At 42.7% G+C, this 25067-nt stretch overlaps 1 protein-coding gene across 1 annotated transcript; it reads right to left on the bottom strand.

The window, feature by feature from the left end:
• Positions 1 to 1835: 1835 nt before the first annotated feature.
• On the bottom strand, positions 1836 to 24258 carry LOC121607063 (pikachurin). The gene is given in 25 exon segments (XM_041937726.1): positions 1836 to 2200; positions 2320 to 2423; positions 2987 to 3070; positions 3452 to 3595; positions 3755 to 3833; positions 4042 to 4065; positions 4432 to 4612; positions 4803 to 4919; positions 5306 to 5417; positions 5527 to 5770; positions 6198 to 6323; positions 6707 to 6896; positions 7136 to 7280; positions 8351 to 8451; positions 8538 to 8638; positions 8753 to 9060; positions 9506 to 9756; positions 9918 to 10030; positions 13273 to 13439; positions 15787 to 15922; positions 16015 to 16132; positions 16426 to 16452; positions 17186 to 17272; positions 19348 to 19457; positions 24153 to 24258. Coding segments are annotated over 25 exon segments (3327 nt in total). The 3' UTR covers positions 1836 to 2048.
• Between the last annotated feature and the right edge of the window lie 809 nt (positions 24259 to 25067).

Genomic DNA, 25067 nt, shown 5'->3' with positions numbered 1-25067 from the left:
ATGTGCACACTCAGCCGAGGTGGTTCCCGCTTTCTCGTCCCGTTTCAGCTGCGCTCGGGTCAGACCTCGGATCATCTGGCTCCACTAACTGAACCTTAAAGCTTTAAATGGATCTTCAGACACATACGCTGATGTCAGAGATGCTGCATCAGCATGTTCCTACAGTCTACGGTTAGCAGCTGCAACACACATGTTCCATCAGATGTGCACAGTCAATACGTGCTACATTTTGCACAGTGGAGGCTGAACACATGGAATCACCCAGCGGTGGATCACGTCACTCATGTTCATTCACGCTCCACAAATTAAAGACACAGGAGAGGGCGGAAGAGCAAATAATGTGTGCTGACTCGGCGTGGATAACAGACATGAGAAAAGTTGATTTATGGGAGAATAAATATTTGAAAGCAGATACAGACGCCTGAAAGAACACTGAATTATGTTGCATTGTATTCTACCTAGTGTCCTACTGTTGCACCTTACAATCCCAAATTGTTGAAGGCAAACCTACAGTGTGCCTTTGAGTGTACAGTAATCACTGTGCAGCAAGTAGTTTGTAGCTAGTTGTATAGGTAGTTGCATTGCAGTTGACAAAAAAAATCATCTGATCGGGCTATTTTCAAAGCACAATAGAAAAATGCAGCAGCCACGTGGAAGTCTCAGAACAGCCACAGCGTTCTGAAATGTAATGTCAGATCTTGTGATTGAAAAGACGTCCAGAAAGGACAAAAGGTGACAGGTGACAAAAACCACAGGAATTCATTGTGTGTGCAGACCACTCCTCTACTGAACAGTGTGTTTCTGCAGGTGGATCACGTCACTCATGTTCATTCACGCTCCACAGTCACACGGTGTATATCACTGGATGCACTTCATTTCAAATGCTTTTCAGACAGGAAACCCTTGAAAATGGCGTATTCAACCACTGACAGCCTTTCATTCCCTTCAAATAAGTTCAGGATGTAAACTCGTGAAATATCTGATCATTTATTACTTGATTTGTTCTGAGCTCAAACTCTCATGGGCAAACTATCTTATTTAGACATTGGTGTCACAGTTTTGGGGGCAAAAACAATTAAGTTCACCATAAATAATTCATAAAACGGACAATAGATTGAACATTCGCAGAATGTCCTTTCTAAAAAGTAAATCTTAAGCATGGGAAAGCATGAAATTGACTACGTTGAACCGAAAATGCTTAAATTTGGGAAAAGATTTGTGAAAACAAAAGCTACAAACCAACTCAACTCAGTCCACAGTGCTGCGCTTTATGTCCAATGATAGTAACAGACGCACAGTTTCTCCAGGATTTTGGCTGCTTCACTGTGTCAGCATCAGACTGTCATGTAACTGGTGTCAGAGGGTTCAAATTAAAGGAAACTAACAGAAGAAGGTATAAAGGAACAAATACTGTGTGCAGCTGACATCCTCGCCCTTCAAAACTAACCAACCTTAAAAAAAACTGACACCAATCAGACTTTCCAAAAATGTCGTCTACACACTGATAATACATCACGAACAAGAATACAAATGCCACAACATAAACAACAGACATCCTCTAGGACCAAAACCAAAATCCTCTACAAAGAAGTTTATCTCTGCTAGCTGCTCTAGGTCAGGTTCATGAAAAACTTGTGATGACTCTTGATCCTTCGGATCACTTGGTTCTTCGAGCAATCAAATAAGGATTTACAGTAGAAAAACATAAAGACGCGATTGGAATCATCCCGTGAAAAAATGTCCTTCAAAAGGTTTTTCAAAGATCCTCATTACCCACAACGCTCAGTTTTTTTCTCCTTTCAGAGTACTTGTGCTTCATAATATCCTCTGGTGGCTTTTTTTTTTTTTTTTTTTTTTTGCTGTTGCCATGTGTCCAAACTGTTTTTCAGTGAGTTTATAACATGTCAGCCCTGAATTGGTAAGCCAAAATCTAATTGTTTTCAGTTTTCACTCATTTGGTGCCGGTTAGTCAGTTTCATGATGGCAGGTCAGCCGGTCGAGGCGTTCGCTCCTGTTGAAAATGGACCTTTGTGTATTGAAGCCATTTTCTAGTTGGAGCAGGTATTGATGTTCTTGCCGTCAGCAGCATCCTCCACCAGCGCTAAGTGATAATCAGTGGAGAGTGTGAAGTGGGACACGCAGCCCACCAAGCCTCCAATGTACTGTCTGTTTGTGTGAAGAGCTATTTCTTTCATGCCACCTTCGGGGGGAGAATGTAGAAAAACAGACATAAGAGGGAGAGAATAAAGAAATTATTCTTTGATCTACACAGTGCATATACAAGTATTTATGATTTAATATGGTGTGAGCTCCACCTACCAACATATAAGGGCCCGTTGATATTGAGTTGTCTCATCTTTCCAGGTGACCTGCCTGTTTTTGCTCCATAGTCATCTACTGTCAGCTTCCCTGACTGGCCATCCCTGATGACATGAGTGATAAAGGTACATTTATTAGTGAACACTAAAAAGAGTGTGTTACGTAATTCTTTGCATGGCACATTTTATTTTACTTGATTACACGTTTTTTGCATGCCATAAGTACTCAAATCTGGTGTTGCAGAAACCAGCAAGATTAAGATGGTTTTTGAAAGTATACAATCTATAATCCCCGGCCTCAGATCCACCCAAGCTCCACCTCTTTGCCCATTTATGGATTAACTAGGAGTTTGGCGGAGTCACTGTCACTGAGCTCCACAGTGGCCCTTCAGAAATGTATGGGTGACGTCACCACTACTACTTCCATGTTTTATACAGTTTTACGTGAAAAGTCGGCTAAACTGCGGACTGTAAACACATGTGTTGTCTGCCCAGCTGTGACTGAAGCCATTGAGATGACACAGTTTTATTGGTAGATAACGAGAGGCAGAGACGAGACGAGAGGCGGTAAACGCCTGGTTTGCAGAGGTTTTAAAAATGCATGTGCAGCGCGTCGAGCCCCCTTTTTGTTATTATCATACTGAACAAGAGAATTTTTCAGAGCTTACCTCACAGCTTTCACTCGGTGCCACTTTCCATCGTTAAAAGTTCCGTTGACAGCAATGTTAGCCGCACCACTGCCCAGGTTATAACTGCAAACAATATGGAAGCAAACACAATGAGTTTAGCTGAAGGGTGCAGTGGGTTCACATTTGTATGGTAGTGCCCACGTAAACCCTGCTTCTTTTCCAGGTCATGCTCAGACTCCAGGTCTTTTTTTAGTTCTGCCTCTCCTGGCTGCTTAGCTCTACCTCCCCTTCAATGGGATCAGCTTCCCTCTCCATCATCTTCATCCTCTTGTTGCACTAAACTTTCTTCTCTTCTGAAATCTGCCCTTTTCTCCCTCGCCCTTGTTAAAAAGGTGGTGAAGAGCAACCATACGCAAAGGAGGACTCGTAGCAGTCATTCTTACTGAAAATATTTCAGTAAGAATGACTGGATAAACTTATAAAAATGTTTTTTTAACCAAATACCTGAAGATTAGTGCACCATCCTGAAGCCCCATAGACAGGAAGTCACTGTTGGGTCTCATTGGACTGTCTCCCCGCCAAAGCAACAGCCCATCCTTGGCTGTGCTCTTGAAACGCATGAAAAGGTTGGTCCTGGACCCAGACACCCTGGGAAAAAAAAACATATTGCAAGAGCGATTAAAACAAGGGCTTTTGCTGTGATAGTAACAAACATCATCAAAACAACATTTCAAAAGCAGGAAGTGGAACTGAACACATCACGCGAAGACGACATAAATGTTTTTATGGTCCCATTTCACCACTGACCTTTTCAGGATGTCTCTGTTGTCATATGTGAGGTAACTTCTGCCAATGAACTGTGGCATCTCAATGGCTTCAGTCACAGCTGGGCAGAGAACACATGTGTTTACTTCATATCATCACAAGGTGGCAGCATCAGCATGTATCTACTGACTCAGACTAAGCTGGAGGACTACTACACGTGGATAAATCTATTAGAAGAAATAAGTATTTAGTATTTCTAAAGGTAATGATAGATTAGGATTATTATGATGTGCAGGTTGTTAATATCTGCTGTATAGAAGAAAACTTACTGTTCAAACAGTAATTCCCGCACTCTGTTCAGTGAAAGCGTTAAACACAGAGAAGACATAGATAGGCTTAAGGGATTAGGCTTTGCAATACATAATGTTATATGACATTACATGACAAAATAACACGAAAAAACGCATTTAATCCCTGAGAAAAGGAAAGCTCATGCCACATGGTTTAAGCCATATAATACACACTCCTCTCCTACACTTAGTCATGTAATTGAATGCTCATATGCTCTCAGCTGCTGCAGTGTCCCACTTGCACACATTTTATGTACCTGTCACAGTATGTATAGTGTGTTTACTGGCTCCATAAAAAGCATCAGAAAGAGACCCCAAACATATTTAGTGACTATGCTATAACATAAGCAAGTTCTATATGTGGCTGACCTTTCTGGCAGTGCCTCCCGTCATACCCTAGGGGGCAGTCACACTCGTAACTATCCCACTTTGGCCTGCAGGTCCCTCCGTTGGCACAGGGGCTTTCCACACATGGATGTGCTGAATTTGCCACATTAACTCCACCGGCAGAGCCAGTTGTAATTGGGATGGTGCGATCATTGAGTATCAGCTGGGGAGGTGAAAATAAAAAGGAACAGACAGAGGGGGACGCTTGACATAAAGGCATCATGTGTTTTGGCAACAGAGTGAAGTATTTAAAATGAGTTCATGAGCAATGATGAAACAATGTCAAACACCAAATACAACTCTGAGTTTGTATTAATGTTTAAACACAGGTGTTCGGTCGGATATGATAATACCTTCTGAATAATTCCAGTGAAAGGTTTTATTACTCCTGCTGTCCTCTTCGTTTTATCATATTCTGGCACTCCGCCAATATAAAGAGGTGAACTGCAGTTGATCTGAGTGAAAGCTCCCTGAAGGGCAAAAATGACAGAAAGATATTAAACAAGTCAACTATTCATAAATGAATCTAGTTATAGATTATGCCATAAAAATGCATATTTTGTCAGCAATCTGACAGCATTGTCTTGTCCTGGTCGATCAGAATAGATGAAAACATTGGAGCACATGTCAGTGGTGAAAAAAATGCCTCTTGCAGTTAAACAAAGCAAAATGAAATCAATGTTAGAGGACAAAACAGGGCTAAAAATGAGTGCATGCTGCACAAACATGCTGCTTTGATTCTGCTGTCAGCCTGCAGAAGGGAATAGTCTGTAAAGCGTCAGTTGCTGAGCTTGTTGTGAAGGTTTTCTGCCCCCTTGTGGTCAGAAAAATCACAAAATGCAGCTTTAAGAAATACCTCAGCGATTCCTTCCATTGGCCTCTGGCTGTCCACCTGAAGGATGCCACTCTTCGCTGTGCGGGACACCCTCAGCTCATGCCACGCGTCCAGACTGATCTGCTCTTCACTCCTGCATCACAGACCAGCACATACAACAAAGGCCATCTAGTTAGAAAATAAAACAGCGTTAAGAAATCGAAGGAGACAGAGGAGCAGATGAGAGTGCATGTCTTTAGTACCTTATTGTAGCTCCTCCGGAGCCACAGTCAAATCTGAACTCTACATATCTGTCCACCAGGTTGATAGCCAAGAAGTCTCCGCTGCCTGCGTCATCGCTGTACAGCAGCGTCCCGCCGGCCACGGACGGCCGAAACGTCAGCTCAAACTCCATAAAGGACAGATAACTCTGAGAGGACTGAGGCCACGGGATGACAGCATATGAAAACACTGTCTCATTAAAGAGAGGCGAGGACAGTGAGAAACCTGGAGAGAAGACGGGAAGAGGAAAGAGCCGGAGGGAAGACGGAGGAAGGAGTTTAGAAAAGGCATTAAGATGATTAAGAGTGAAGAGGAGGAAAAAGAAGGAGAGGAAAATGGAGATGGGGAGGAGGAGAAGAGAGTGGAAAGTTTTATTGCATGAGAGCTGGCCTGACATGCAATCAATCCCACTGCCTCTATATAAGAAATAATAATCCTCATCTCAACCACTTTCCTTCATATTTCACTCAAGTGTTCAGTAATTACCTTAAAAGGTCTGCGTGGCAATCTATGACAGCCATCGAGTCAGAGGAAACCACAAAGAGATTTACTTTCTACTTTCACAGCGGCACAAAACTCCTCTGGTTAAAAAAAGACAAGCATGTGCTCTTCTTGTGTAGGTGTGAGGAAAAGGACAATTGTGTTGACTCACTCTCCTCGCAAAGTGCTCCCCGGAAGCCGAGCGGGCAGAGGCAGATGTAGCCGTCGGCGCGGTTTGCGAAGCAGACTCCGCCGTTGGCGCAGCTGACCAGGTCGCACACACTGTCGCTGCACTCACCTGGCGAGCAGCGAGATGGAGACGAGAGGCGATTACAGCAGGGTGACCCATTTGTACAGTTAGTTTACACAGTTTAGACTCTTACCACATGTAGAAAATCATGTTCTGAAAAATCACCCATGTGAGGTAATTTGTCAAGCATGCCTGCTTCCTCAAATTGGCTAAAATCCGAAAATTAGGCTATTTTATGATCATGGGTATCTAAAATGGTTACCACTTATAATAACCGAATTTTTCCCTTATTTTAACATGCTTGTTTGCATTTTTATGTATTGGGTTGCAACTGGTGTTTTTTAATCAAAATTGCATTATGGGTAACATGGTCACAATCTGGCAGCAGCCAAAGCCAAATAACAGTGAACACATGCTGCATGCTTCCTCACCGATGTCAGCCCCACTCAGAGCCCTGCCCAGAGGCCAGGGCCTGATGTCGGTGGCCTTGTTGTTGACAGTCAGACTCTGAATGCAGCCGACAAAGCCGCGATTTGCTCCCGTCGCCCTGACCAGCCAATAAGCGCTCGGGGATCCACCCACATACAGCGGGGAGCGGAAAGTGATCTTACTGTACTGACCCTGAAAGAGTGAGGAGAACAAAATGTGCGTGATCCTTTATTACTGTAAAAACACTCCGAGGTCGGTCCACTACCTGAACAGACTGAAAGGGAATATCGTCAACAACGTCTCATAGGGTTGTATTAAAACAAACGCTGGCAAACAGAGGACGTGATTCCCAGAGCAACATTTAAATGAAAATATGTACAATATTTTGTGTATTTGCACAAAATCCTGTCACCTGTGTGTGTTATTGTTACCTGTGAGCGCCCGGATATGGGGGTGTCGTTATCCATACGCAGCCAGCCACTCATGCCGTCTCTGAAGACGGTGACTGTGTGCCACTGACCAACAACAATACGACTCTCGCTGACTATCTGAGCTGCTCCTGTGCCGCAGTTAAACCTGAAGGACAACAGATCAAACATCCAGATGTTACATACGAAGACACGAAAGAAAATGCTGTAATAAGGAAAAATGATACACATCTTTAATCTATTTAAGTCCAATTGCCCCCTTTCAGTTCCTCCATATCTCTGTGAATTTAGAGACACCTTTTTTCCATCTACTCATACATACTACTCTCACATATCTGCTTGTTTGAACACCTCACTGAAAATAGATCCGTCAATTTTCAACCCTATAATGAAAAACTATACCTCTATTAATGTCTCCCCTGAAACATTTTCCTACAGAGGTGGTTTGGTCTGTGGGCGTACAGACACAACTGAGTGATCATAGACATATTATAGGAATACTACAGGCAGCAGTGTGCCTCTATGATCCTCTCACTCTTGACTACACGTTGCTGGTTGTAACTTTGATCATGAAGGTGCACTATAGAGTAAAAAGACTAAAACATACTATAGGATTGAGTTTAGAGAATATTAAAGCTTTATGATGACACTGACAGAAGGGTGTGGATGAGAGAAAAGGTACAATTACAAATGTGTCTGCTACTTCAGCACCAGGGACAGCGCCATGGATTTATCAATACACAGCACAGTTAGGCTACTGATTCAGAGCCGTGGTCGAGGCCATCGATTCTCACTTGCACAAACATCAGTCAGATAAAGGATCAATAAGTCAGGCAGACTAGACTAACATATACAACTAAACAACCCCCATGTCCCCTGTGCTACCAGGAGAAGGAGAGGAGGGATGGCACATTAACAAGGGACATATTTTTTGGTTATTCTGCTCACAAGAGGGAGGCAATTCCCCGGCCTCAAATCGCAGAGAAAGTGTTGCAGATAAAATACATCACACCACTGTTATGTTTACGTTCCCTATACACTGGTTTTCCTGTCCAATTTCCTCTTTTGAAGAACTGTTTTGCAGCATTCATGAAACTCTTTGTTTTCTCCAAAAGACAGCAGCAGGACACAGGCGGTCTTAAAGTTTTGCATGTCGCTTTTATTCACCAGCCAAACTTCGAGAAGATAAACTCATAGGTGAGTCACTGTCTTCTTCACCTGTAGTGCAGCTTGCCTCGCACCAGAGACAAAGAGATAAAGTCTCCACGGCCGTGTTCGTTCTCTCCACAGTACAGCAACAGGCCGTCCTCGGAGTCCGCCTGTACCACAGAGAAACTGTTTCAATGCTCTTTTCACCCTTTAGAAAGACAAAAATCAGTGGGGAAAAAAACACATGGTGCTTTACCTTGAACTCCAGGGTGATCTGAAATGTCTGGTAAGAGTTCTTCAAGGGTTCAAAGGTCATGTGAGAGTGGCCATAGAACCGGGGGAAGTTCACCTGTACCACTGAGGAAGAACAAAGCGTTTGTAGGTACAAAATGTTGGAAGCACAGCACGCATACAACCACACAGCTGAGAGCAGCTTCATCACGGCCCTTTCACTAAAAGCTAAAAGCTAACCCTCAGAGCACGTGTCCCCTCTTCGCCCGAGATTGCAGTGGCAGCGCGAGCCTCCGCTGTCGTAATCACTGAGGCAGAAGCTGTCGGGGGGGCACACGGTATCATCGCAGGTCAGGTCGTACACACGAGGCACCTCACCTCTCCAGGGGGACATGGTTGGAGTGGTGGTGGTGGTGGGCACGGTGATGCTAAGGCGGATGAGATAAGGAAGTTCAGAGCTCAGGCTTCTGAGGAGATGAGGTTTTTGCAGTGCACAGCTCTAGCTAATAACTATGTTTGACTTTAAATGCAGTTTTGTAATGGATTTGCTGAATTATCAGTTCTCTCTGTCTCCTTAGAGATACCGTTCTTCTCTTTTTCTTAAGGGAAAGAATGCAACAGAACAGTAGTTAGGCCTGTCTTCATTTGCTGCAGTTAATGATATGCTGAACATCACAACCAGAACGACAACGGTGACATTTCACTGCTCCAGACTTTTTTTTTTATCAAATAATCAAGCGGAAGAGCATGAAAAAAATAAATTGTAGGTGACTTTGTGGAGAAAGCAGAAAGCCGCGAGAGACGGCAATCTAGCATTCAAAGAGCAAGAGGAGCAGCAATAAGATTCAGGATTTTGTTGAGATTAAATAAAAAACAACTTCTTGACACCTTTTTTCTCTCCACAGAAACTTTGTATTGAAGCAGTTACATCTTATCCAGCAAAACAGATTCCTTCAAACAGACATTAAGCATCGGTGAAGGTTTTCCTCTTACCTGGTGGTGGTAGGTGGGGCAGTAGTTGTGGCGTCAGTGGTGGTGCTGGGCTCTGAGGTGGTTGAGAAAACCAGATCTGTGAAGTCTGGGAAGAAGGAGGAGGAGGCGGTGGATGAAGCTGGAGGGGTAGTGACGTTAGGAGGAGCGATGGTGTTCATGCGGTAAACGACGTTCCGGCCAGACGGTGGACCAGAGCGTGAGCGGAGCTGGGACTTCCTGTTGTGCTGATTGACACCTGGGAATGGCTTCAGCTGGGCAGCAGAAGAACAGAGGAGAGAAAAGTGATGACAGAGAAAAAAACATTATTATCCTCCAGTATACCTCATATTTGTGTTCAGCTGTTAAATTTGATTTACAAGATTAAATACATGAAAAATGTTTACGTGTCCCCCTGTGGAAAGTAAAAACCCACCTCTTCGATGAAGACATCATAGTCAGAGTCATCGATGTCGAAGCCATCTTCATCTTTGATCCCTGAATCTGTGATGTAACGCCCATAATCACCACTTCCAACATCTGATGCACCTGTTCAAAATGCCAATAAAGATACAGGATCTTTATCGCTTGCTTTTAAACGCTTAATTCTTTAATGACAGTTGTAAAAGAAAATACACAATGACTGCAGTGGTTGAAATGGCTGAAGGGCCAAACAAAGTGAGGAATATTTACTCACAGCAGTGAGTAAATATACAGACAAGAAGTGATGTGAGTGACACTGCAAATACACTAATATGCTGTTCCAAATTTACTTCCACTGATGCAACGGCCAAAACATTCGGAGATTTATATCAATCTGTCACAGATTAACATGAAAGTGGCTGATCTTGCACAATTTGAAGGCCGAGTGGCCTCTGGTACAGGTGGTCACGTGTTTGAATTCGAATTTACTTTCACTTTGCAAGTAGGTTATTACAACCTCCAGTGGCCATGGTAATTTAATTAGCAATTATCGACCCGTTCAACCTGTTCAGCCATTTACGTATGACGATGTGATTTACTGTACATTTTACAGCAAAATGAAGAAGTCAATTGAAATGGCGACAAAGACAACAATAGTGCCCAAGATTCATATGAAGAAGAACTATATGAAGACGACTTCAAGAGACTGAAGAATGGAGGCTGTGCTGTGGCTATGATCATGGGCTGGGAAATGTGATAACATTTGACTGACGATGCACTGATGTTCACAGGACACAGACATTAGATGGTGGAAACAGCTTCTGGCCCAGCGGGTCTACCTGTTAGCCTGTACCCGGGCTGCTGCTGCAGCACGTACTGAAACGTGTCTCCTCGATACAGGACGGAAGCTCGTGATGTACAAAGACAAACCGAGACAGTGAATACAGCACGCAAACTGCGAGGATATTATGAATTTTACCAAACTCCTGAAGCAGCCAGTCAGTAGTTTTTACAATATAGATCATATAAATTAAAATAAATATTCGGTGATTACTCCCTTCATTGAAACATACGTTCAAAAAGACCACTTGGAATATTTTCTGCTCCTTTAGACCTTGCACATAGAATATAATGTGTTAAACTTACATTTGAACCTCATGTATGTTGCACATTTAAAAAAGTAAATAAAAAATGATGTGTTTTAAAAATTCCTTTCGACAAAATAAAGTAGAAAAAGATGAAGAATCAGCTCTGTGCATGTGCAGTGTGACACCTCCCCTGCCGTGCACTCTACCTCGAGGAGGCTTAATCTTAGCTTACATAACAACATCCCCTCCCTCTTGTCTCCTTGCTCTTCCAACCTCTCCTCCACAGTACTGGAAGTTCACCTCGCTCTGAGACATGTCAGGGATTTGAAAAATATTTTATACCACCGGACTGACATTAGACATCTTACACAAACAAGAAAACTGTCTAATTAATCAAATATCTCACAGAAACTTGACTATTAAGCCTGAATGGATGTCAAGATTTAAAGTGCTAATTAGCACAACCTAATAACATTAAATCTGAGTGCTGGCATACAAGGAAGGGGGGGGGTGCCCAAAAAATCCCTCAGCAAACTAATCTTCTGTTGTGTAACAATCCCCCTCAATCCATACCACCCTGTTTCCAACAGCCATAAACACACACACACACACACACACACACACACACACACACACACACACACACACACACACACACACAAGAACTGTCACGGAGAGAGCGACAAGAAAAGTATGTCAGTCAGTCAAAGCTCACCCCCGCTGTTCACTCAATCAGCGGTGCATTGTGTGTGTGTGTGTGTGTGTGTGTGTGTGTGTGTGCATCCATCGGGGGTGTGGATGGGCAGGGAAGGGGTCTGGCATCCCGTCCTTAATCCTGTCTGATGAGACTCGAATGTAACCCGATTTTATCCCCTGCTAAGGAACCACGCTTCTCTATCTCTTCGTTTCTGTCCGTCTGTCCCTCTGCGTCTGTCAAACTGGCTCATTCCATCCTGCTTCGCGTAACGCTCGTCGACATTATTCCTAACTTCCTGCTAACGTCGTCTCCCTACATGTCTGTCTTTCTGGCTCTGTCTCTGAGCGGCCCAGCAGGACTCAGGCACTTAATACAATCAGAGCAGTTTACAGCAGTTTGACAGCTAACGCAGCGTGTGAAGCAGAAGCCGCCTGTCCACATGCATCAGCAGAGGGGTCTGTAGGTCAGAAAAAAAAAGCCTGGATAATGTGATTGTGTCTACGTGGCCCTTTGATTTTAATAGTCATATATAATCATACTCTTAAAGCCTGATATGCACATAAGCACGCCCTCAAATCTGTAGGTAAACTGTTTGAATGTCATAGTCCTCGATACATTAAAACATTGCTGTTACTGCATGTATGTGTATGTATGCCGGGCACACCTGTGTGAATGTGTGTGTGTTTGTGGGTTTTAATATCAATCAGCCGTCACTGCCCGCTCCCCCACCACTACATCAAATATAATAAAGCAAATGACTCTGCTGCTCTATATCTCCATCATCCAGTCGGAAAAGCCCACTGACATACTGCCAGGTGTTGTCCTACATTGAAGCAAATGCTGAGAGGGGCAAACTGACTGTACGCTGTGTTCTTCTGTCACAACCTAAAATAAAGGGCAAATCGACTTGAGCTTCACACGATGCTTTGAGGTTTTCTGAGCCTCCCGAACACCAAAGAAACACAGAAAATGTTACAAAATTGCAAGACATTTTGAAAAAGCACATTTAAAATGAATTTGAAAATGAAAATTGTCCAGTGGAATTGAATGTGATGACACTTCTGTAATGGCAAAAATGTTCTTCATCCCAAAACTAAAAATGATCAGCTTCATATCTCTGTTTGGAGAGGTAGACAGGCGCCCGGCAGGTGAGAACTGTAAAATATGTCAAGATAATAAAGTAGCACGTTATGCACAGTGAAGTTCTAATTACATGTTGGTTGCATCTATAAATAATGCGTCGACTATAACTGGAAGAATTCACAAGAACCTTCGAAAAGCAGTTTCTAAAACATATGATTGCATCACAGCACTGGGATAAAAATGTGACCGTCTCCACAGTAACGCTGGGGCTTATGCAGCGCGGTCGAACGTGGTAAATGTTTTATTGTGATGAAAACTTTGGTGATGCAAAAAATAAGCACAGTCTGTATAGTTTTGTGTGGGCGTATTGTTGAAAGTAAACTGAAGCTGACTTCTGTTTTGAAACTCGGTTGAAACCTGACAAACGAGGGAGCGGAGACTAAGCTTTCTTGGCCGTCGCATCACAGCACGTCGGCTCAGAGATCAGCGTTCGGTCTTACCGAGAGTGCGCACGGGGTTGTTGATGTGGCTGGGTGGGCTCGCTCCGTGCACGTTGACCGCCCTGACAACAAACTGGTACTCTGTTTCCGGTAATAGCCCCTTCAAAACCATGGAGTTGGACTCAATGGGCTCACGAATGTATGTCCACTCTGTGTCCATTTCTGGCCTGTGAACGAGAAAGGATCTTATTTAGGTGCTTTCTTATACATCAGTACGTTCTTAATATGTTAAAAAAAAAAGACATTCATTATGAGAACATCTTAAAGTGATTGTTGTGATATGTGACATGTTTTTGTGACAGATGTTTCCTGATGTGATCTTTCACTTGATTGCGTTCCTCCTGCTGTTGTATGTTCCTATAAGTGTCTTTAAGTGATTGCAAAGAGCACAATTACTAGAAACTGTAGCTCTGAATAATTCAAAGTCACAAAATCTGCAGATAACTTTTCAAACAAATCCAAACCAGCAACTGATTGAGATGTTTGTTTTTTATCATTACTTTTCATCGGCCCTTTAAATCTTAAAGCTTTATTTACTGCTTTAATCGGAGCATTAGTTTGAAACAAAAAGTAAAGCAAAAAAACAGAGTGATGAACTCCTGAACTTTAGTTTTTCTGCCCATCATCTCCGGCTTCCATGTGGAGCTGCCATATTTGTGTGCTGAATCTGTGCGCCTGGAGCCACGGCTATCTGTTGAATAGGGTCATCTTCACCACCACTCAATGTCTCTCTTCAGCAAGGCCTCTTTTGATGTGAGCTGAGAAAGATTTGCCTCTGACATGGTCCTTTTGTGTGGAAAATGCCCCCGCATGCAAAAACAGACACTGATTCATGTCTACTCTGTCACAGCAAATGACAGTTTCTCTGCCTCCGTCTCTCTCTCTTTGTCTCTCTCTCTTTGCTCAGTCTCAGGGTGTTAACGTTGCACCATGAAAACCAACAAGACTTTGTTTCTTAAGCTTGTTTTCATTTAAACCATTTTTATTTTTATTGTTTTTTTTTTTATTCCAATGGTCTCGCAAATAATCAGAGAACGAAGGGCAAATTATTTCTGACCTCAACTTCCTTGACATGAAGGCCTGAGGACTCGTCTAGACACGTGAGGTACTTTGTGTGTGTGTGTGTGTGTGTGTGTGTGTGACAGGACACACTGAGACAAAGAATGAAATTCATTCTTTCTAATGTCCCAACTGACCCGCACACAAATGGTTACAGACCAGACCAGCAGAGGCCTCATGAAATTCACTGTTGAAAAGATCTGTGCGTTCTGTGTTATGGTAATGTGATGATGAGTGGAGGCACAGCGTCAGATAAGGCAGGCTGAATGTGCAGCTGTATACACGCATTAAAATGCAAAGATAAAAGGTTGAAAAGAAAAGCTAATTTTCTCTTAGCATGATGCTTCAGCAGTGCTTTTTATATCATAATGCTAAAAAAGAACCCCTGCATATTTTGCTCAAAAAAGAAAAAATCATTAGCCATCATGTTTTTGGAGCATTCTGTGTTTGACTTAAACTTCCATTAAAATGGCTTTATTGATTGAAAATCTACTAATTGTGTTCAAATTAAGAGTCAGAGTGAGATGATCGACACCGCTGTCATTGTAATTAAATTTGGAGCTAAAGCCGGGAGTCAATTAGCTTACCTTAGCATAAAGACTGGATGCAGGGGAAACGGCTGGCGTGGCTCGCCCCTAAAGCTCACAAATTAGCATACTGTGACTAGCTTGTTTATTTTATACGCAAACTGAAATATATAAGCCTGGCCACAGCATAATTTCAGCACATGACTCCTCATAAAACCACAACTTGTTGCTTTAATGCTTCAGTTTGTGCACAGATTAAACTAACACGAAACAAAGTCTTGTTTAGTGAGCTTTAGAGGTGCTGTTGGCAGATTTTTGAACCTTTGGACAGAAACAGGTTGCTCTTTCCCCCTACTTCCAGTCCAGCTGGTGGCTCCAGATACATATTTACCTCACTGACAGCAGAGTGGCATTGATCTTCTCATCTAACTGAGCAAGAAGTGAATCCCCCTAATCTCAAACTATTCCACCACAATCTCTACTCGTCTTGTGCATCATCTTCACATAATTTGCCTGCAAATTTTTCACATCTAGTATCTTTATAAAACCTGGAATGACAATGAATTTGGGTTTGATCATTGCTTGGCCAAACAACAAACATTTGTGGACCCATCAAGCCCTCCTTGATAGAAAAGCTCACGGAGTTGTCTACACCCGGATTGGCCCAAAGAATGAACAGGAAGCTGATAAAAGCAGCCATCCTTTTCCCTTTCCTCACACTGCCAGCGACGGAACAACAGTTTTCACTTCAGCCCTGTTGTTTCCCTCCATGACGTGGATACTTCAGGCTGCCCTTCACCTGACCAGTGTCTATATGAGCTGGTGTGTGCATGTGCATTTTTTACCTGTAAATGTATGTCGGTGCGCTGGTGAGGTCTCAAAAGGCCGGTTTAATAAACGCAAAGCTGAACAATCAATTAAGACTGACCTGATGTAGGCCACCAGGAAGTGAAGGACAGGTGCGCTTCCCTCACTCTCTCCTTGCTGCCATGACAACGCCAGCTCTGTGTCAGATACAGCCATGACAACAGGCTGAGTTGGGGGTGATGGAGGCATGCACATGTCTGATGGCACAGAAAGAAACTGAAGTGAGTGAAAGATATTGACAATGCTGCATCAGCTGCTCAGTGGATTCCCACTGCTCTCATATTCTTACCATGTGAAGCAGTGGCGATGTCTCTGGGCATGCTGGGTCTGCCCTCCCCTGCCCAACCATATGCTCCAACACTGACTCTGTACACGGCGTTCACCTTCAGGTTACCGATGTCCACATCCTGGAAGACGGCAAGTGGGGGAGAAGGGGCAGAGATACAGGAAGACATGGAAAAATGAGCAAGAGCACATCAGCATGGATGGTTAGAGGGAGAGAAGACAGAGAAAAAAGACAGGAGGCAAAAGAAAAAGAAGAAAAGACAGAGGAAGAAGACAGGGAGGAGATTAAATTACTGATTAGGGATTCTTTCTGAATCTAAGTGGAAAATAAGTCATTTCCAGCTATAAATGTTAAATGTGATATGAAAGCAGTGATGGGATCTAATTCAGTGAAAAAAAAGGCTGTGATACTCACAAAGCTTGCTTGTCCGTCAAATTGCCCCTGTGAGGAAAAAGGAGCAGAGGTACCCATAAATGTTTGGCTGTAGATCCAAAACATACTAACATAATTTCAGCAAAGTAGTTTTACACATCTATACACGGTGAGAAAGGATTTTCTAAAATCTTCTAAGATTTGATGGTGGTGGATTCAAATCAAATATTTCCCAAATATAAAAACAAATAAGGTTTCAGTTAGTCTGTATGTTTCTTAATGTCAGCAAATCCCATCAAAAACAGCAAAAACAACTTCCTTTCCTCTCCCAAATCCATTTGGTCAAGATGTAAATCTTAAAAAACAGATTACAAATGTATAGTTTCATTTTTAAAAAATGACTAAATAATTCCCTAAAACAGCCGGGCTCTCTAAATGCATGCTACTAAAACACAACTAAATAGTGCATTTGACAAACACAGGACTTTGACACAAGAGACCTGCATGTAACCAATAGTCAACGTTGTAATAAGAAAGGCGTTTTTTTTAACCCAAATCGCAATCTTTTCCTAAACTAACACAATTTTTTTATTTTATTTTTCAGGGTAGTGCTGCTTTTGAAGCATGCGATTCTGTGTGTGAATAAAGCAGAACTGCAGAGATTTTGTTGGCTAGCACAGCTGAGATTTCCCACACTGTCAAAAGTGGGAAGTTGGGTGGTATTTATAATGGAAATAGTCTGATTTTTCTAAGCATGGTTTCAAAGTGACATACTTAACGGAGCATAAGTCGGCGTACTCACAGTGGTCAGCATGTCCAAGCTGAGCGGCACCTCCATCAAAGATGCTGCACCCAACGGACGGCCATTCCTCACCTCTGTATAGAAGACCTGAAAATCACACACACATATATATACTGATATTAAAAAGTGTTATCAAGTGTGTGATTCTTTCAGGAAATCACACTCATTTTGGCAGTGTTAGGTTTGGCAGCCATTCCTAAATGTCCTGTTTGTTGTGTTGGATTAAAGCACCACGTTTTTAACCGTTCAGCTCATTACATTATCAACGTAAACACGGCATAATGAGGAGGAAATACGATGAGGAAACAGGATTACTGTATGTATGAACTTTCAAAGTGACTGGCCAAATGAATGCTCATGTTTATCTGTGACTCGTGGGGAAGCTAGGTAGCTGGCTAATCCTCTTAGCACAGACATATGGTCAAAAGCAGAGCACACAAAGTCATATTGATCCACGCTTTGCTAATGGTTGACTCAAAACAAACACAAGAGATGAAGGAAGTAGGAAAGAAGGAAGGAGTGAAGGAAGGACAAAAAGAAAGTGGCTTCTGGTAAGGCATTTTATGTCATTCATAAAATATTTAAAAAATTAAATATACAACAGGACAAACAAAAATGGACACTTTAAAGTGTAAAATAGAAAGAAAAGACTCAAGAACTGAATTCAGAGTTCAATCTAATTCATGCAAAAACAACGCAAATACCCTCAAGTACAAGCCTGAAATTGCATATCACTAAATTTATGTCATTATGTCCTATCAAGAAAAGCAAATCCCTTTAGTTCTCAAAGCACAGACGTGAAGAGCGAAGAAAAAACGCTATTGACAAGACACTAAATATTTTTTAGTGGCCACATCTTTCAGAGCTATATTGCCCCTGAAAAAGCATAAATTTGGCGGTGAAGGCGTTCCATCAAAAGATCTGAAATTTCAAAATATCAATCTAGCCCTCAAGGCCACCCTGCTGGACATGAATTTGACAGACACTTTAAAAGCAGACAAACCATCAGCAGCTCGCAGAAGGAAATGGGCATCCGTTCAGAAAAAAGAGAGAAAATTTGATTTACGACACATCTGACAAGTTTTTTTTTTTTTTTTCCATGTTTGCCAACCTTTCGATGCATTTTGAAAAAGAGTTGTTAAAAGGAAAGTGTAGGTGCGTGCTTTTTAGCCCACTGTTTGTAAAGCTGAACATTTTCTTTTTCTCTTCTCTTTTTAACTGAGGCCGTGTGACAGGTGTTACCTCAGACTTTCTTTAAATTTGTGCCAGGTACCGAGCAAAGGAGGCCATCACACAGAAATGGCTTCTGGCAAAATTTCCATGCAAGGCTGACTGGATTGCAGTCATCAATGATATAAACTGTCAAGTCAAATTTAGCTATATAGCACATTTCATACAACATAAGGTCAATGTGATTCACACACAACAAATGTGAAGAAAGTCAAATAGAACATGAATACATATTTAAATACATATAAAGGAAAATGTCATTTAAAATGATTCATCCCATGCCCATTCACCTGCATGAACAACACTTACGTGTGTGTTATTTCTAGTCACAGTGAGTACTGCAAGCATTTTCAATGATGCTGAAGTCACCTCACAATCTTACTGGGAGGTCCTGCAAGAAGGGCATTACAGTAATCTAGCCTAGCGGAGATAAATGCATGAACCAGTTTTTGAGCATCTGACTGAGACAAGATAGATTTAACTTCAAAATGCTGTCCTTGTTATACTTGTAATGTGGATTGTGAAGTGCCAGATTAAAGATAACGTCGAGATTTCTAACCTGCTCGCTGGGTTTCAGAGACAGCGAGATCAGTTCGAAGAGGATTTCCGTCTCTGACCTCCTACCACAAACATCATGATGTGTGATGGCACCAAGCAGCAGCATATATAGACTAAACAGTATGGGGCCTAGAGCTGGGCCCTGGGGGACCCCACATCGAATGGTAAAATAGCCAAGGGCACATACTGTATGGAGCATTTTACCTTCAGACCAATATGAATATATGAATGTTATATTGATGCCGACTGGCAGTCGGTAAACATCTTTTTAATATTCATCACACATTTACTAACCTTCACACTGACATGAAAATGATAGCTACAGCGCTGCTACATCTGTGTTATTGTCTAATGTGAATTCAGTTTGTGACTACCTTGTATCCAGTGATGGTGCTAACATGTCGCCTGGGCATCTTCCATCGTACACTGAAGGCGGTGCAGTTGATTGTTTCCAGCTGGATGTCTAACGGAGGACTCAGACGATCTGGTTTATACAAACATGCAGAAAGACATCATCAGTGACGGAAACAGAACACGCGTCACTGTGCGTTAGGCAATATTGATCAATATTTGAATGACAGCGGTTCACATGTGAAGGGTGCTGCACAAACCAACAGAGAATTACCACCCACTTCTTCAATCCCCCTCATCTCTGAAGTGTGTTTGAGCATCTTTCATCTCATTTTTTTTGTTTTTCCAAACTGCAAAGCTACCGTTTTCTCACCGCTTTCATCAGCATACGTGGTTTCTCAGCAACAAACAAGCTCTGAAAAACCCACAATTCGGATCAAACGGCAGACTGACAAAGTTAGCGACTATAGCTGGTGAGCGCAGAGAAGCCAGAGATGTCCCTTAGGTCTTGGTGGAAACCACAACTGAGCAAAAATAAGAGTAAATATTAGACTTAGATTCAACAGGTGGCCAGACACTCAACCCCAAAAGGAATGATGATGTTTCTCTGTCTATGTGTGTGTGTTTACAGCTTGTTTCTCAGAACAAGAGGCAGCTTGCAGTTACAGTGTGCAGCCACATCTGGCCACACTTTCTACACCACCAGCTAAATAGACAACTGCTACATGATGAAGTGTTTAATGCACCTCCTGCAAATGTGTGAAAATGTTGCTAATGTTAGCTATGTTAATTTTGTCATGTGTCATGTTAATCTTTGATGTCATGATAGTGACGTGAACTACCCTAACATAATGCTTACATCAATGCTAAAACTTTCAGAAGTTTCATCCATTAGTGCTGTTTTTTCATTATTTTGCATTAATTTATTAACCAGGTACTTTCTTACTTTTACTTGAGTTATTTTTTATATGAATAATTGTGCTTTATTTGAGTATAGATTTTCTGTACTCTATCCACCACTGGTGAATAATTCCATGAGTTTTGATCAAACACAAGCCTGTTGGAATGGGTTTCCAAATAGCCAACGATAACCAAAACAGAACCTACGCTGTTTCACCTCTGTCTATATGAGGGGTGTAAAATGGATGATATGAAATTACATGACCTGGAGCTCAATGAGCTGGCCTATAATAATATCAACTGACTCTGACTTCAAATGTCATTATTTTCATGGCCAGAGTTATTCGACCCTGAGTGCTTCTGTGGCACTTCAAGAGATTGTGATTGCACTTCCAGTGTCCAACTGTGGCCTGAAAACACTTGAGAGGCTTCTTAGAAAAGACATACAGAGATCGAGCTGTCCAGGTATAGATCATTAACACCCCTGATGACCTACTGTATATGCATTATCAAGCTTTCATGGAGAAACGAGCAGACAAGGACCCTTATGGCCTCAGAGTCATACACTTATGTCATAACATTGACACAAAGTGGAGGATTTTTACATCCAGACCATCAAAAAGCTCCTTAGCTGGATAACCATTTACAACAGCTATGTATGAAAGTATGTATATATGATCAAAGAGTCAATTCTTACAGATGTATTATCTCTTGCTCTCTGCACAGTGCACAGTTACAATCGGTTAAGGCTTATGTTGAGAAATAATTTTTCTCAGATCTGAACATTGTTGTGATTTAGTTTGAAAAAAAAAATAGTAGCCACAAGTGACCTTTCCCTGTCAAAGCGACAAAAGGACAGAATTCCCTGACATGGGCTGACGGGGATCGAACAAAAGCTGATATAGCAAAGCGGAGCTCTGTAAATTGAAATCTCGTGTAGCTACAGCACTGTACTTTTCCACTTTCCATTTCCTCCCCTCTTCCACTTCCTCTGCCTGTGCTCCTGAATCCTCTCCAGTCTCCTCTGCTCTCTCAAACCCTTCTCCCTGCTCTTCCATCCGAGCGGGTGATTCAATATGTCAGCTGAATTCCCCGATCGTCCAGCTCTCCCCAGGGGTGTGGCCCAGCGAACCAGAATCACAGAATCAGAGCAGAGAGGGGACTTCTTCGATCATCATCTTTATGTCCATCAATGTGCAGCAGCTTACAGTGGTGCTTCATGTGTAAGGTGGGCCTGGGTACAAAAACTGATTCTCAGAGGGACCGGAGTGAAACAGTCATCTGGACTCAACGGGAATTCTGAAACTGGAGGCAGGTAAGGCTAAATTCTGGTGTGCCTTTCAGGGCCTTCCACTTGTGTGCAAGGCCCTGAAAGGCCACTCAACTGGGGTCCATTGGCGGTGTCACCCACTCCACACATGAATGGGACCCAAACTTCCCAAGTCAGCAAAGCGCAATGGAGACCACCGTGCAGGCAAAGACCACAATGTCACGAAACTGAGCACTCTCATGCTCCCTCTATAAAGAGTGAAGCAGCAGCTCATACAGTACATATCAAGCAACACACACACTGACCCAACACAATTAGCAATTTGCCACGATCACAGTGAGCTTGCAAAAGTCCACAGTTCTGTGACGTTTCCTTTGAAATGACTCATTGCTCTCCAAATCTAAGGCTGAAGTATTGTCCAAATAATAGCTCGACTGATAATGGATTTTTGAGGCTAGTGCCAATATCCATCCATCCATTATCTATAGCTGGAGCCGATCCCAGCCGTCTCTCGGGCGAAGGCAGGGGACACCCTGGGCAGGTCGCCAGCCTACCACAGGGCTACATATACAGACAAACAACCACACGCTCATTCACACCTGAGAACCCACACTGCACAGGGAGAACATGCAAACTCCACACAGAAAGACCCCAGGCAGGATCGAACCGGGGATCTTCTAGCTGTGAGGCGACGCTGCTAACCACCGAGCCACCGTGCAGCCCAGTGCCAATATCAATAATGAGATTTTTTTTTTAAATCCAATAATGATTACTTGTCAGTGCTCTCTGATGAACAAACTATGCAATAAAAACAGTTGCTATATTACCGCAAATACAGTTTTGGTATTTATCTAATGCAATCTTTGCTTTTACTTATTGATACCAACATATCTGCAAGAATCAGTGTAGTTCTAGTGCAAACTCTGCCACGCAGAAGCCTTTCATCTGTTATCAGGTGTTGACAAGTGATTTCAAGCAGGTTTAGGCACAAAGCTATTTTGTGTAGAGATTTCACTGCTCGGACCATGAATGTAAAAGGCGCTCTTGTAATACTTGCGCTCAACTTGATCAATTGTAAATTCAGATATCTTCTCGCAGGGGCAAACCACCTGTTCTGTCTTCTTCTCTGACTCTCCACTTGTAGAGTCAGCCGTTTCGAAGCGCTGCTCTTTCCCCGTCTGAGTCATCCAAAAGTGAATGATCGCCGAGACACATGCTGTTGTGCTGCTCTTCAGCATCGCTCAGGGAATAACACATAAACACTGAATAAGAAGGGGGAAAGAAACTGTTTCTCATATTGGTTATATCTTCATTATCTTCCCCCCAACAGTGTTGTTTGTGCCGAGTGACATGATAGAGAGGGTTATTAGAAAAGCAGGATTTTCATAACAAGTTAATACTTTAGATATACATTAGAGTAAGTGTAAGAAATAAAGCTACTGGGTAATTCTATAAATAATTCAGTAGCTTATTATAACTGGGCATAATAAAGCTGTCAAAACCCTGAAAAAAGTGAGACCACCTTGGGGGGAGATGTCACTCAAACTTAACTCTTTCTAGTACTGGCAGCTCTGTTCTGTAAAGGCTGATGTGATTAATCTGGACACCGAGCCCTGTTGACATTCCCCTCTCCATCAGAATGAGGCTTGAAAGACCTCAAAACAAACAAACAACAACAACAACAACAAAAAAAAACTAGTACAAATGTCACTGGCAGTCATGAAGACAGAACTCCAGCTGCCCTCTGTCTGGCAGTCCCAACTGTGGTGAGTTTTCTGTGCTGACAGACAGATGTAATAGTCGGCCTGTTATGGCCTGTGGGTCCGAAGGAGCGAGCGAGGGAGAACCACGACAGAGAGACTGACAGCGAGAGAAAGAGGAAGTGATGGAAAGAGAGGAGGAGGAGGAAAAGGGAAGAAACTGGGACGGAAAAAGGGTTCAGGGTAGCAGGATATCAAAGAAAGATAGAGACGGGGGGAGAGAGAGCGTAGACACTGTGGAGGTGATGAAATCAACATCCAGGGATTTTCTGTCCAAAGGAGCACATTGGCACGTCTGCTAATGGGTGAGCTGCTGCTCTAAATCTGAATATTTCCCTTTCTTTCCTTCGATCTTTGACAGATATTGGCATATTCTGTAAAAGGTATAAGAACACAACAAAATGCTTTGAAAAACACCATTTATCACCAATTCTGTCTTTTCCTTCTTACCCATGAAAGTCCTGGCAAAATCTTACCTGGAAGTGATAAAAGTGTAGTTAGTGTGGACACTTTGTAGCTCACAAATTGTGATTAAAATGCAATTTTATGCTGCTGCACCCTATAGAGAGGGGGGTGGGGGCCCTTTTTATAAGGTCTAATTGAAATTACATGATGGTGGTGGTGTGTTTTACTCATATTTGTTCATATTTGTTTATCTTTTATCACAATAAACTCCAGATTAAGGACTTTACATGCTGGCACTTAGATTACTGAGATCTGTTTTATCTGAATTAATGCTACAATATTATGTTTCATGTACAGTTGTAATAACTCAAATGCGACGCGACAAAGTACTGGTGCAATCAACCAAATGAAAAGATGAGCACACACAAATCCACAATGATTCAATATAAATTGATATTATTTCACCTTATCAAAGGTCAGCGGTTGAACTTACCAGATCTCCGAACATTTGATCTTCTCGCACAAAAGCAGACGCTGGCTGTGCATATAGCAAAGAGGAGTAAGTATAAAAGACTCCTTTCTTTACATGTAGATTCCATGTCTTGTTCTGTCCGAAAGTTCAAAACGGTCAAATGTTCATTTTATCGCACATTCAAACGCGCCTATAACTGTAAATGTAAACAATCCGTTTGCTAATAAAAGTCTTCTCTGATTAAAAAAAAATCTTTTTATCCAAATTTTGGCGCAAACGCCATCCAAAGACAAGCAGGGACTGCCCGAGAGGAAAGGGCAGCTACGGTTTGACACTGATAAGATTACAGTCTGCAAAAGATCAGTGGGTTGGACGCGTTCACGGACGGACAGACAGCCGCCGTGTCCCAACTGGCGCGCAGGCTGACGATGGAGAGGGCTGCCCCGAGAGCTCGCGCGTAACGCGCAGCGACTAGAACGGCTGACTGGTGGGCACGATCATTTTTACGCATGAATCTCGCTTTCGTGTCACGCTCCGTCCCGCGTCTCAGACAGCAGATGAGATGGACAGCGGAGTGCAGGAACGCGGGGCCATTTAGAGCTAAGAGGATAATAAGCCTCTAATCCGCGCACTGGACACAGATGGAGAGCGTGTCTTGACGCAGAAGCAGGGGAGCCGCTCAGGCAACAGACACTCCATAAAAGTGTAGTGTGTGTGTCTGTGTGATTGGCTGTCTCTGTGCGCAGAGGGGGCGAAACAATAAATCCATTAATTAATGCCCCGCAAAGCAACGGCGGGCCACTCTTAAATATATGCCCACCGCCCAGCTGATTATGTGCTCTTTAATGTGGTCTCAACCTGCAAGAGGAGTGGTCTGTGGGTGCGTGCGTGCGTGCGTGCGTGTAAATTCACAATGCGCTCGTGCGTGCGTATTGG

The sequence above is a fragment of the Chelmon rostratus genome, chromosome 5 (assembly GCF_017976325.1).
Source record: "Chelmon rostratus isolate fCheRos1 chromosome 5, fCheRos1.pri, whole genome shotgun sequence".
Lineage (NCBI taxonomy): Eukaryota > Metazoa > Chordata > Actinopteri > Chaetodontiformes > Chaetodontidae > Chelmon > Chelmon rostratus.
Note: the sequence above shows the minus strand (reverse complement) of the source record. Positions and strands in the feature narration are given on the sequence as shown.